Source organism: Staurois parvus, unplaced genomic scaffold, assembly GCF_062004578.1.
Source record: "Staurois parvus isolate SC_StPar_1 unplaced genomic scaffold, SC_StPar_1.0 ptg000172l, whole genome shotgun sequence".
NCBI classification, from domain to species: domain Eukaryota; kingdom Metazoa; phylum Chordata; class Amphibia; order Anura; family Ranidae; genus Staurois; species Staurois parvus.
In genome coordinates this window covers 9,593,209-9,607,794 of record NW_028317968.1, presented here as the reverse complement: position 1 = coordinate 9,607,794, position 14,586 = coordinate 9,593,209, and the positions used below count along the sequence as shown (strand labels likewise).

General features: G+C 42.7%; 1 protein-coding gene across 1 annotated transcript in view; it reads left to right on the top strand.

The window, feature by feature from the left end:
* Positions 1-277: 277 nt before the first annotated feature.
* Positions 278-14,586, top strand: part of MED13 (mediator complex subunit 13) — a 114,600-nt gene continuing 100,291 nt past the window's right edge. Inside the window, exons 1-2 of the mRNA XM_089676646.1 lie at positions 278-1,041; positions 8,954-9,188. Of these exons, the coding sequence (XP_089532772.1) occupies positions 976-1,041; positions 8,954-9,188 (301 nt within the window). The 5' untranslated portion in view covers positions 278-975. The remainder of the gene's footprint in view (positions 1,042-8,953; positions 9,189-14,586) is intronic.

The following is a 14,586-nucleotide window of genomic DNA, read 5'->3' as shown; positions in this document are numbered from 1 at the left end:
CCTGGGTGCAGGTACAAGCCGTAGATGAAGGCACAATGAAGTTATCTTTAGCTGGCTGTGATGTGCTGAAAATAACTTCCCAGGCTGGGCTGCGCTGCAGACTTGTATTAGCGCTGTATCACCAGCGAGCGGCGCGGAGCTCCAGCAACAGCCTCGCCCCCTACCGGTATCCTCTTGTCATTACCATCCCAAACCTCCCCCCACTCGCTTAGTTCCAGTCTACAGCCCACAGCAGCCAATCGACAAAGACGCTTCCCAGTCACATGACGCCGCCCTAACCAATCGCCGGCGAGAGGCCGAGCAGCCACCACGGCCGCCATTAAAGAAAGGAATCTGTAAATTCAAATGGGAAAGCTGGCCCCGACATTGATCGTATTATTAATAGTTATCGGCTCCTATCGCTGGGACTGATCGGAGAGGAAGCAGAGAGGAGCCAGGAGAGCGGGCCCCAGCTGAGGGGAGCAGTGGTTGGTGCGTGCGCAGAAGCGGAGAGACACAGGGAGGAGGAGGAGAGGAAAATGGCGAACCTGTGAGGAAAAAGAAGCCGACAAACAGCCGGGGACCGGCCGCGTCTGGCTCAGCGAGGACTCGGAGCTCTTCCTTTGTGTCGGCCGCCTCCCTCAGCTCGCAGGCCCCAGCGGCCTCTCAGCGCTCCGGTGTCCGGGCGGTTCCCGCCATGCTCTGCGCCCCGAGCAGGGAGACCAGCGGCGGGGGAGGGACGAGGCAGACATCGCCCGGAGAGCGGCGCCTGTGAAGCCCCGACTGCGCCGTTTTCACGGACATTCCATACAAGGGCACGATCCCCCCCCACCGATCACACGTGCAGCCATTCCCATCGATCGGCCGGCAGGATGATGGTGTAGTGTCCGGGGAGGAGGTGGCTGGGCGCTCACAGCTGTGCCCGCGGCGGTTCCTGTGTGTGTGTCTCTTTCTTGTTCGGGGTGGGATAATGGCGTGTGTTCCCTGCCTGTGAGGATGAGTTCATGCTTTGTGCCGAACGGGGCCAGTCTGGAGGATTGCCACTCCAACCTCTTCTGTCTGGTGAGTATACAGGACACACACATACACGTCTAGCAGCAGATCTGGGCCTGACCATGGCCACCGATCACCCATTCATGGCCACAGCCGGCCTCATATATCTATGGATCTCATGTATACATCATCGGGGAACACTGCACTTCCAAGGACGATCAGGAACAGCACTGGTGTGCATGTGTGTGGAACACAGCCTCCAATACACCGCACTCTTCTCCCTGATACTCCTGTCTAAAGTCCTCTTACATGAATATCTTCATCTAATCCTGCTAGATCGGAACCTCAGACTGGCAACCAATCCACTTCTAGCTTTCATGTTCAAAGACACACTGAGCAAGCTCAAGCTAGAAGCCTATTGGCTACCATACACAGCTGCTCTAGATTCTGCCTGCTGATTGTACAGTGTCCTGTAAGCTAACTTCACAATGTAATTGTACAACTTCTGGTAAGCTAGCAGTACAATCTGATTGTGCAATGTCTGGTAAGCTCGCTGTACAATTTTCTTTAAGCGCATTATACAATCCGTACAATCTACGGTAAACTCGCTGTACAATTTCCTTATGCACACTATACAATCTGATTGTACAGTCTCCGGTAAGCTAGCTGTATAATTTCCCTTAAGCACACTATACAATTTGATTGTACAGTCTCCGGTAAGCTAGCTGTATAATTTCCCTTAAGCACACTATACAATCTGTACAATCTTCGGTAAGCTAGCTGTATAATTTCCCTTAAGCACACTATACAATCTGTACAATCTTCGGTAAGCTAGCTGTATAATTTCCCTTAAGCACACTATACAATCTCTGGTAAGCTTGCTGTGCAATTTGCCTTAAGCACACTATACAATCTGATTGTACAATTTCCTTTAAGCGCACTGTACAATCTCTGGAAAGCTCGCTGTACAACTTTCCTTTAAGCGCACTGTACAATCTCTGGTAAGCTAGCTGTACAATTTCCTCTATGCACACTATACAATTTGATTGTACAATCTCTGGAAAGCTCGCTGTACAACTTTCCTTTATGCACACTATACAATCTGATTGTACAATCTCTGGTAAGCTCGCTGTACAACTTTCCTTTAAGCGCACTATACAATCTCTGTTAAGCTAGCTGTACAATTTCCTTTATGCACACTATACAATCTGATTGTACAGTCTCTAGTAAGCTTGCTGTACAACTTTCCTTTAAGCGCACTGTACAATCTGCAATTTCTGGTAAGCTAGCTTTACAATCTGATTGTACAATCTCTGGTTAGATCATATTATGTGCTTACCAGACATTGCACAATCTCCTGTAAGCTAGCTATACATGCTCCTTTAAGCACACTATACAGTCTGGTTGTACAATCTCTGGCAAGCTAGCTGTACAATTTGTTTTAAGCACACTATATATTCTGATTGTACAATCTCCTTTAAGCTAGCTATACAGTGTAATTGTACAATATCCCGTAAGTGAGCTATACAATCTCATTTTAGCTGGCTATCCAATCTGATTGTACACCTGTAAGTGCACTATGCAATCTGATTGTTCCATCTCCTTTATAACACACTATGCAATCTGATTGTTCCATCTCCTTTATAACACACTATGCAATCTGATTGTTCCATCTCCTTTATAACACACTATGCAATCTGATTGTTCAGTCTCCTTTAAGCTAACTATACAGCGTAATTGTACAATATCCTGTAAGTGCGGCTATGCAATCTGATTGTACGCCTGTAAGTGCGGCTATGCAATCTGATTGTACGCCTGTAAGTGCGGCTATGCAATCTGATTGTACGCCTGTAAGTGCGGCTATGCAATTTGATTGTACGCCTGTAAGTGCGGCTATGCAATTTGATTGTACGCCTGTAAGTGCGGCTATGCAATTTGATTGTACGCCTGTAAGTGCAACTATGCAAACCGATTGTTCAGTCTCCTGTAACGCGCACAATGCAATCCGATTGTTCAGTCTCCTGTAACGCGCACTATGCAATCCGATTGTTCAGTCTCCTGTAACGCGCACTATGCAATCCGATTGTTCAGTCTCCTGTAAAGCGCACTATGCAATCTGGTTGTTCAATCTCCTCTTAAACTATGTAATAAAAGAACATCTGAACAGTCCATTCAATTTGTATCACATCATGCAAGCACTTGCACTGCATAGTCGATAGGTGATTGTACAATCAGACTATATAGTGGATGACCACCAGTTAGATCTAGTAACAACTTTGTAGTGCATGGGTCTACCTGACTGGAACCGTTGGTAACTCTAAAGTTGATTGTATGGTCAGGTTGTCATGTGTATGGTGACACAAGTGGCCTGTCTACTTTGACTAGGCTGGAGTTTGTTCTGTTTTGAAAATTTGTCATGTGTACAAAATATTAAGCTGGTCAGACACTATACATTCTGAGTGTTTGTACAGTTTTCTTTAGAGTTGGCAAAACTATGTAATATGAGGACAAACAAAATCAGTTTTAATTCAGGAAAGGTCCTTTCAGTACATAGTTGATGGCAGAGCTAGGTTAGATTGTACAATCAGATTGTATAGTGTATGGTCAGCCTTAGTCTCCTACTACATTTCCCTGCAATTTTGAGGTTTATCAACCCCCCCCCCCCTTTTTTATTATGTGCCTAAGATTTATATTAGGCTAACAGTGAGCACAGTGCTTTACAAAATAAAGGGATACTCCAGTTCCATGCAAAGGAGGGTTTGGAGGGCCCTTCCCGTGGGAGCCTACAGTCAAATGTTTGATAAACTGCAAGTGTGTGCATGTATATAAAATATATGTATGCATGCAGGCCAGTTATGTCATCTTGATTGAGTCTGTCCAGAAGCCGTGACCTGTTTGTAAATGTCAGGCGGTTGAGTGAACGCTCTTGCAATGCACTTTCTATTCAGCGCAGAGCCTGGCCTCAGCAGACCTTATTTTGCACTGTCTGTGTCCAATTCCTCTGATCCAAGGTTACTTGTGTTTTCAGTGCTCAGGCTGGATTCAGCCCTTCCTATTCTCTCTGTGGGAGTGGAGCCTGGGAAGGAGGAGGCAGGAAGCAGCCATTTTCATGGCTCTTATGTTGGGCCTGGCCCTGACTTTAGGATAGGCTGTGTTTTGTGTTTGTTTTTATTTTTTTTTTAATTTTGTTAGCTGAGTTGCCAATTTTTTTTGCCTACTATTTTTTTCCCTACACGATTCTGTTTGGCATCACAACGTGTATGACTTCTCCTAACAGCGTGCTTTCATCACCATGTTTTCATCTTCTTTTGTCTCTTGCAGCTTCCCCCTGTCCTCAGATAATCCCCTCATGTTGTAATCTGTTGCTGTTTAGATTTTCACATTCGCTCATCTTGTTTTTGGTTTTTCCTCTTGCATTTCTTTTAAAGACGGAGATTTATTACAGTTGAATTTTAACAGTTTTGAATACTGATCTAGCTCTGATGCCCTATTTAATTCTTACTAAGATGAATAGTTGTGCAGACATTTTATATATAACATATATTATTACATAGACTGTAGAATAGGTAATATAGCAAGGGTGTTTTGGTTTTTTTCACTTGAAATTGGAACTGCTGTAGCAGCCTGCAGCACACAATCTTTGATTGCATGAAACCTGAACTGTACAAGTGGGGCAGTTGATTTGGGGAATTCGAGTAGGTGGGTCTTCCTGGGATTAGTTATGACTGATGAAAAAAAAAAACACAATATACAACACACCATAAAGTGTCATAGCCAAATCAGTGGTTCAAGATCAGATATCCTGCCACTCAAGAGATGCATGCCTGGCCTCATTATCTCTGATGCCAGCCATCTCCTAGTTCCAGCTTTAGTGTAGCTTGGAAAACTGTACCTTGTGATGTTTCTGCAAACCTTTTCTTTGCATGCTGGCATTCTGTAGCCTAGTTGTGATGAATGAAATGAACACATTTACACCCATCCCCCCTCTTTGTCCCTGTAAAGGAAGATAAAGTGAGGCTGAATTCCAGCTGTTAGTAAGTGATCAGTGTTAAACCTTGAAATTTCTGTATTGTCGCCTTTCAAGTAATTATAGCTCAGGAATGTGCTTCTGCCAGCTAGGCCACTCGTTCTTTATAGAAGTAGTAACTGTATTTTGTGTTTTATCTCCTCAGAAACTTCTTTCTGTTTTGTTTTTTTTTTTGTTTTTTTGTGTCTTGAGGTTTAGCATTTCATTCTATTTAATTTTATGGTAATTACAGCAGGCAAGTAGCAGACAGCAGATTGGTGGTAATGAGCAGTGTTGGATAAATTCAAGGAGCCAGGTGTTTGTTTTGAACCCCCCTTTTTGTTTTGTTTTTTTGGTCAATGGGTGCACTTATTCAGTGGTTCCTTAAATGCCTGATGCTTCCATGATTGTCTATCAAGTTTCCTGTTAATTTGTCCACCCTTAATTGTGATTGGATGTAGCTTAAAAAGTTTGCAGCAAGATGCATCTCCCCCTTTTTCTTCTTTTTTTGCAGATATGCTTAACCACTTGAGCTCTAGAAGGTTTTGCCCCCTTCATGACCAGTCCATTTGTTGCTATTCAGCACTGCTCTATTTTAACTGGCAATTGCATTGTACACAAATTAAATTTATATCCGTTTTTCACACAAATTAACTTTCTTTTGGTGGTATTTGATCACCACTGTTTTTTTTTTAATTCTATAAACAAAAGACCACACATTTGTGGGAAAAAAGATATTTTCTACTTTCTGTTATACAACATATGCAATAAAAAAGAATCTTCATAAATGTAGGCCAAAATGTATTCTGCTACCTTTTTTTTGGTGTATATATAAAAAAATTTGAGTATTTGTATATTAATTGGTTTGTGTGAATGCTATAGCATCTATGGTGTGTGTATGTATGTGTGTGTGTGTGTGTGTATATATATATGTGTGTGTGTGTGTGTGTGTGTGTGTGTGTGTGTGTGTGTGTGTGTGTGTGTGTGTGTGTGTGTATGTATGTATGTATGTATGTGTGTGTGTGTATGTATATATATATGCGCTAGATTTTATTTATGCAGTTATAGACACTATACTGTAATGGCGGTGATCAGCGTCTTAGTGGGACTGTGATACTACTGCGGGCAATTTGGTGCTAAGACAGTGGCTGAGAGTGTCGCTAACTGACACTGATGTTGCTAGTGACACTAATACAGCAATCAGTGATAATACTGTACACACATTATATTAATGACACTGCCTGGGAAGGAGGTAACATTTAGGATGCAATCAAGGGGTTAACTGTATGCCTAACAAGTGCAATGTGTGCTGTTTTTACTAATTAATCTGGCTGTTTTTTTCTCCCTGCTTTTCATGGAGCTGAAATAGCCAGTTCACTGTTCCTGTGTACACAGAGTTCTGTGCGATTGTAAGCACAGACCCCTGTGCATGATTGGACACGGCTGATCAGCAAGTTTTAATCGTAATCATTGGCTGAAATCTGCTGCCAAACTCTTGCTGAGTCCAATTACAGCATGGGTCAGCAGGGGAGCAAGGGCCAGGCACTTGAAAACTTCAAGTAAAACTGTGGAACGCTCTATAGCAGTAATGCCTATGTAGTTCAAGGGCCTGCCTGAATGGATTGTTTAGATAGGTCCTTATATTACATAGTTGTGGTCAATTTTAAAGTTGATTGTACAAAGAGTGGAGGTCGGATTATAATGTGTGGTGACATTTCCACTGCCTTACTATGCAGTAACTTTTACGTTGTGGTAAGGCTGCCCATGCATTACAACACAGGTGAGCTGGCTAGGTGTGTGTTGCGGTGCCATATAAGTTGCATGATAGAGGGTAGGGTGCATTGTGGGTATGTTACTGCAATGCACATGTCTGAATGGGCTCTTAGGCTTCATTTATACTTGTGACTTTGGACATCATAGTGGCATGGCAAGTTGCAGCCCATTCTCTTCAATGATACTTGTTTAGATCTGTGCGACTTAGTTGCAGAAACTTTGAAAAGGTGCAAGTACTACTTTCATCCGATTTTACACTCTCTGGATCAAAGTCACATCAAAGTTGCATCAGAAATCGCACGGCTTTGCAGTTGCGCAAGTGCAAATGGAGTCTTGATGTTTGTGGTCTAGTTCTCTTTGTTGCAAATTGTGGTATTGTAATGCAAGAGAGTTTCAGTCATCTATCTTTTTTTTTTTTTCTTTTTTTTTTTTTTATTCATTTATTTTTCCTCCTCTAATTTGCTCCCTTGTGATTGTCTGGGTTATTGAAGTATCCACAGTGTCTGGTGAAAATGTTGAAATTTTGCTTGCTGTCATTTGGGATTTTGCAGACCCAGCTGTGTCTATGATGGTTTTTTTTTTTTTTTTTTTTCTTTCATTACACAAGATTTGTAGGCAGCACTATGTTGACGGACTGCTTGATGGCAATGATTAATTTCTACCTAGGAGAAAAAGTTTAAAAATGGTAAAGTTGATCTTCAGCTTTTAGTGATGTCTAAGGGCTCGTTCACACCATACGTGCATGACAACTGATGGAAACTGACGCGCAGATTAAACGTGCAAAGACATCAGTTTACATGCGCATTTTATTGAGTTTTATAAGTTGCAGATTCCTGTGCAGAAAAAAACTGCGTGTGACAAAAGTGTTGTGGTGTGAACAGGGCACATAGAGAACAATTGATTTAGTTGTGCTCTTTCAGAACGCATGCAGAAAAACTCATGGCTCTGCACCATGGTGTGACCGGGCCCTAAATGGTTTGTGTGCACCAAGCTGGTCCAAACAAACTATTGCCCCCACTTCTAGATGTGTGTGTTGTATACACTGCATGTAGCCCCAGCTTCTTGCAGTTTACATAGTATGTTCTGGCAGTTACACAGAAACGTCTCCCCTACTATTGGAACAAAATTGAGTTGGACAAAGCTCCCTCTGGCTGTGTCTGAGATCATGATGTCATCCACCTGCTTCTCCGATCATGATGTCATCCACCTGCTTTTCCATCTCAGCCAGTCAGAAGAAGCTCTGAATTTGAGGGCTGTTTCCCACCGAGAATTGCAGGGAAATGCATGAGTTCCCATTCAGTGCGTTTTGATGGCCTGTTTATTTAAATGGACTGAAAAACGAACCAAGCCACACAAATAGTAGTGCTTGCACTATTACAAACGCACCACTCCACACCAAATCTTATGGTACTGTGGTGCCCGCTAAACTGCATTTGCAGCTTCATTACATACATTGACACCCACATGCAGATGACCAGGGCAGTGCATTCTAATGTGGTGTGGGAAACGTGCATGAACTGGGCTTTTCTCACACTGTGTTCTGGTATAACTGGGCCTTACCATACAAAGCTCTTCGTGAATGGCTGTGCGTTGCTCGGCCTAGCTCAATCTTGTTCTGAGAGTGAGAGGGGATGCTGTGAGAAGGAAATACTGCGCTGTATACTGTAAGTAGCCGGCACTATATACAGTTTATACAGTGCACACTTCTAATAGTGAAGGTAATAGTTTTGACCAGCTTGGTGCAAATGAACTATTTAAACTCCACTAAAAGCTGGAGGGCAGCTTCAATACTTCAGTAGCTGGGACGATCATATGTAAATATGGGTGTTGCTGTAGCTACACATTTTTTGCTGTCCACCTTTATCTTCAAATATTAGGCAACTAAAATGGACCTTAAATGACATGGCCTATACACAAACTATGATTCTTCTTTCTTAGGCATGGCTCCTAGTAGATATACATGTTAGGTATTGGAACCAAAAATAAAGCGGAATATTTTACACGTTTATTTATTGGTCGGCTGGCAGATAAAATCCTGTGTTGCAAAATTCTTGAGCTATTAGGTTGATTTAATGTTCAAATGCATTTTCACAAATTGTCAGGATTCTGTTTACAAGTTTAAGCAAGTGCAGTATTTTTTGAGGATGGTTTAGTATTCTTGCTCTGACTATATGTTAATAAATATTTCATTTCATTTTCCAGGCTGACCTAACAGGGATCAAATGGAAGCAGTACGTATGGCAAGGCCCCACTTCTGCTCCAATCCTCTTTCCAGTGACAGAAGAGGATCCCATATTGAGCAGTTTCAGTCGATGTCTGAAGGCTGATGTGCTAAGCGTATGGCGACGAGATCAACGCCCTGGACGTAGAGAGCTTTGGATATTTTGGTGGGGAGATGACCCAAACTTTGCTGATCTTATCCATCATGACTTGACAGGTAAACACTTTAGGGTATTGTTAAATACTCCTAAAACCGTTTGTGCTGTTGTTTGTTTAATGTTTTTTGTAACATTACCAAGGAAATACTCAACCACTAGCCTACAGGGCACTGTCACCCCCTTCCTGCCCAGGCCAATTTCCAGCTCTGTTGCACTTTGAATGATAATTGCGCGGTCATGCAACACTGTACCCATATGAAATTTTTATCATTTTTTTGTGACAGAGCTTTATTTTGGTGGTATTTATTCATCTCTGGGTTTTTTATTTTTTCTTAAACCAAAAACCACTGAAAATTTTGAAAAAAAAAAGGTTTTTCTTAGTTTTTGTTATAAAATTTTGTAAAGTGATTTTTCTCCTTCACTGATGTGTGCTAATGAGGCTGCACTGGTGGGCACTGATAGGCTGCACTGATGGGCACTGATGAGGAGGCACTGGTAGGTGGCATTGACAGGCATCACTGATAGGTGGCACTGACTGGCATTGATAGGTGGCACTGAAAGGCAGCTTAGATGGGCACTGATATGTGGCACTAAAGGCAGCTCAGATGGGCACTGAATTGTGGCACTGATGGGCACTGGCAGGTGGCATGGATGAGCACTGAGAGCTGGCACTGTTGGACACTGACAGGGGGCGCTGCTGGGGCTACACAGATCATCAGGGCACACTGACCATCAGTGCTCTGATCTGTGTACATGTCCCCTCCGAGGAATGCCGATTACTGGCTCTCCTCTCCTCACGAGCTGTCAGCGTGAGGAGAGTAACCGTTATTTCCCTGTTTACATGTGAACAGCTGTGATTGGACACAGCTGATCACATGACCGAGCCGACCTCTTCGGCTCTTTCCGTAGATCGGTGATCCGCTGTGTCCGAGGGACATAGCGCATCGCCGTGCACCGGGAGCCGCGCATGCGTGGTTAGAATGGAAGGACGCCATATGACGTCCTCCCAGAACGAGAGAACCGCCTTGCGTCCGTCATATTACTATATGGCGGGCGGGAGGTGGTTAAAATGTGTAATGTTTTTGATTTTATGAAAGTGTGTAAGGTGTTGCTCAAGCAGTAAAGAATTGGTGACATAATTTATCTTTACATCTTATTTCAGCTTTTTGTTTATTTGCTGGGTGCTTTTCGGCATTGCGTATAGCAACCTATTTCCTTTCATTCATTCTTTAAACTGAAAAATCACAGCTATAATTTGGTTGCTTTGAGCAGCATAGATTATAGTATTTCAGAGACAGTTGATTCATTGTCTGGTTTTGCTTCTGGTTAAGGACAGAATTGCTCTGTCTGTAACTACTATGAAGTCCCACAATACTATGCCTTTGCGTAAATAGTCATCTCTCTCCCTTTCCCACATTTCATAGGGTTAAAACCTTGAATCGAAAATTGATTTGTAGTAGTATTAAACTGTCGTATTTTTGCCACCAAAATATTCAGGTTCATCCTGCAAACATATAGCAGCATGGTGTGCTGTTTTGTTTTTTTTTTGTTTTTTTTAAACCCCGGGTCACTTAATAAATTCTTAAAGTGGACCTACATTGTATCTGAACACCACAAACCAAAAGCACTATTTACATTTTTAATATTCGTAGCAAATTCCCCCACCCATGTCGCCATGCTTTATTTTGCTGAGAAATCACTTCGAAAAACACACCCTAGCATTTCTGACTGTGGCCATCTTGAGTAAGGGCAGATGATTTATGTAGCAATTACTTCCTGGAATCCATCTGCACTTAACTAAGGCATGCAGGCAGGAGGGTGTGCTTAGCTGAGTAAACCCCTCCTGAAGATTCCTGGGATGTATGACATCATTTGCCTAGGCATTGATCTAGGAAATAACTAAAATGTAAAAACAGTTTAAAACAAGTAAAAATTTGATACTTTCCTATCTGTTTACTAAGGCTAGCAGCATAAGGATTCAAAATGGTCAATGTTGATTGAGCGAGTGAAGTTCAACATTAAATGCTACTTCTTTGAACTTGCGGTTGGGAGGGTATGTACTGTAAACATCCCCAAATCCCATGACTGCCCTCAGCACCGAAGTGGGCTTTAAATTCCAGTTGGTCTCTCCGCCTACCCACCTGCCATCCATACCCAAGGCACTATTTGGTAGAACAATGTGTGGTTGCAATTACAGCCCTTTGGAGTATGTCTCTGCAGCCTTTTTTTATTCTTAGTGGCTGAATGACTCTGTTAGGTTGTCTGGGATCTGTTGGTAACAGCAGTCAAGTCTTGCCACAGATTCTTAGTTGGATTGAGGTTTGACCTTTTGACTGAGCCATTCTAAGATATGGAGGTGTCAGTTCAATACCACATGAATTTTTGCCCTAAAATAACTCATGGTGTTTATCTCATCAGTAGTCAAATCACTAAAAAACATGCAACGAATTAGTTAAATTTTTCAATTTTGCAATGTTTACCAACTGCACCGAAACCGTTTGAGCTGCATTGTTACCCCATACACCTAAAATGGGTCCTGGTGGTACTGCTCGCTGAATGTGAAATGTGGTTTAATTTTTGCTGTGGCATGTGGGTAGTGCTAAGTGGCTACATGCCATTGTTTAGGTGGGTGGTGAAACCTCAGCTCAACCTATTCCTTTTACCATCTCCTAGCCACACATCTGAATCCAGCCTTTAGTGTGCCTTCATTCATAGAGCAATCTCCCTCTGGTGCATACAGATTTACATTCCTGACCTAACATTGCATTCTCACACTGATACATTGTTTTTTTTCTCACTTGCTGGCTCGTGCAGCGTTCCTAATTGTTTATTTCTACATTCCCAAAATATTGAATGCCTGTACTGATTTTCAATTTTTTTTAACCACTTGCCTACTGGGCACTTTTACCCCCTTCCTGCCCAGGCCAATTTTCAGCTTTCACACTTTGACAGTTGCGCGGTCATGCAACACTGTACCCAAACAAAATTATCATTTTGTTTGATACAGAGCTTTCTTTTGGTAGTATTTAATCACCACTGGGTTTTTTTTTTTTTGCTAAACAAACTAAAACAAACCTGAAACTTTTTGAAGGGGGAAAAAAAAAAGTTTTTTTTCTTAGTTTGTTATAAAATTTTGTAAATAAGTAATTTTTATCATTCACTGATGTGCGCTAATGAGGCTGCAGTGATGGGCACTGTTAAGCAATGATAGGCGGCACTGAGGAGGAGGCAGTGGTAGGTGGTACTGATGGGCTTTGACAGGCATCACTGATGGGCACTGAAAGGCAGCACTCATAGATGGGACTGACAGGCGGCTCTGACAGGCACTAATAGGCGGCTCTGAAAGGCAGCTCTGATGGGCACTGGTATGTGGTATTGATGGGCACTGACAGGTGGCACTGATGTGGCTACACTTAGGGCATTAATGATCAGTGTAGATGTCCCCTCTGAAGAATGCCACTCTCCTCTCCTCACGTGCTGTCAGCTTGAGGAGAGGACTGCTGATAACCGGCATTTCCGTGTTTACATGCAATCAACTATGAGTGGACACAGCTGATCACATGACACAGCTGAAGTCATCGACTCTTTACAGTGATTGGTGATCTGCTGTGTCCTAGGGACTTATGACGACATCCCAGTAGTAGAGCACCACTGCCCATCCGTTTCCTTATATGGTGGGGGGAGGCAGTTAAAGAATATGTAAACCCAACATTTCATATACCTGACATGTGCCTGCTGTACCATGTACTTGTATGAAAAAGTATCCTGTTCTCATTTTGCTTTCCTTTCCGATTCCCAATCCGTCTGGCGGATTGGATGACATTCGGGTGAAAACGGACAATTGATTTGTTTCCATCCGATAGCCCGTAAAGGACACTGGGCAGTGTCCGTGTCTGCTCTCCATAAGCTTGCTCAGTGGGGTTCCAATGGGTAGATCCCCCGCTGGGCAAGCTGATCCGCTGATGGGTCTGCCCTGTGTGAAAGGGGCCTTTTTGTGAAACCCTTGGTGTTCCTGAACAGTTCCTCTGCTTTTCAAAAACCGATCACACATTGCATGGGAACACACAGTGGTCACTTCTCTAGCTGTGCTGGGAACTCACTGTGCTCTCCTCCAATGATCAAACTGCACAGCCATTCACTGGGAAGCTCTGTTTGATGCTGTTTCTCTTCCCTGAGCTCCTTATGCATCTGAGAACAGACCGGACTGTGATCACTTATTTACAAAAAAAAATTTTTTTTCCCCTTAAATATCTGTGCACAAATGTCTTGCCTTTAATTTCTGTTTTAAACTGAATGTGTTGTTTTACAAGGTGAGGGCTTGGCTGTGCGTTTTAGAGTCATTGCTGTGTTGGAAGGTTGCTTCAAAAGCATCTCCACAGTATGTCATTGTCATGCCTTTCCACGAAGGATGTATTGTAGAAGAAATTATAGACCATTGTCCTGTGCAATGAAAATATAATCCATTTATTGAATGTGTATATACTTTGACAGCAAATAGGATAACACTAAACCTTTTACATTTAAAGGATAAATGCAGGTAAAAGAAAATGTATCTTTTGTTAGGAGACTGTAAAGCATTGCACCCATTATTGGCAGATCGTGGGTGTAATGCCCATGGTTCTTCAGACTGTCTGTGTAGCTTTTTGCTCTTACCTTCGATACAGGCAAGGAGGTACACTCTGACAGGAAGAATTCATAAATTACCGAGAGTGCTCAATAGTGCTGTGGTAGGCAGTGTCTTTTTTTTTTTTTTTTTTTCTAAGATTGTGACAGGAAGTGGGGGGGAGAAGATCCCCCTGCTTGCTGTCAAAATGGGGGAGAGGGGGTGTGTAGGCTGGTGCATCAGTAACATGCTACATTACACCCTGAATATGGGTGCAAGAACAGGTAGTTCCAGGCGCCGGGCAGGTCTTTTTTTTTTTTTTTTATCCTTCAGCCCTGCTGCGGACAAGCACCGGGGCTCATCTGTCAGGTGGAAACTTTCAAACGGCAACAGTGCCAGCCCCCGCTGTGCGATGTGCACTGCATTAGATGTCTCAAAAAACATGGCACCAAAAATCATCACATAGGGGGACTATGTCCCCTATGTGATTAAAAAAAAAAAAAAGAATTTAAGTAAAATAAAAAATGTTTTTCTTCTAAAGTATCAGTTACACCTGAGCACATAACATCCCCCCCCCCACATATACGCACGTACAAACATAAAAGCACACGCTAGGGCGCCTACGCTTGAAAACATCAATTGCAGTACACATGTTACATATCGCTGCACAAGCCAGAATGAGAGCAATAATTCTAGCATGAGACCTCCTACGTACGCTTTAAAAGTGTCACCTATAGAAAATACAGGGTACTGAAGTTCGTCGCCATTTCACAGGTGCACGCAAATTTAAGGTTTGACATGGTGGATATCTATTTACTCGATGCAACCTCGTCTTTTATATTTTACAAAAAAAA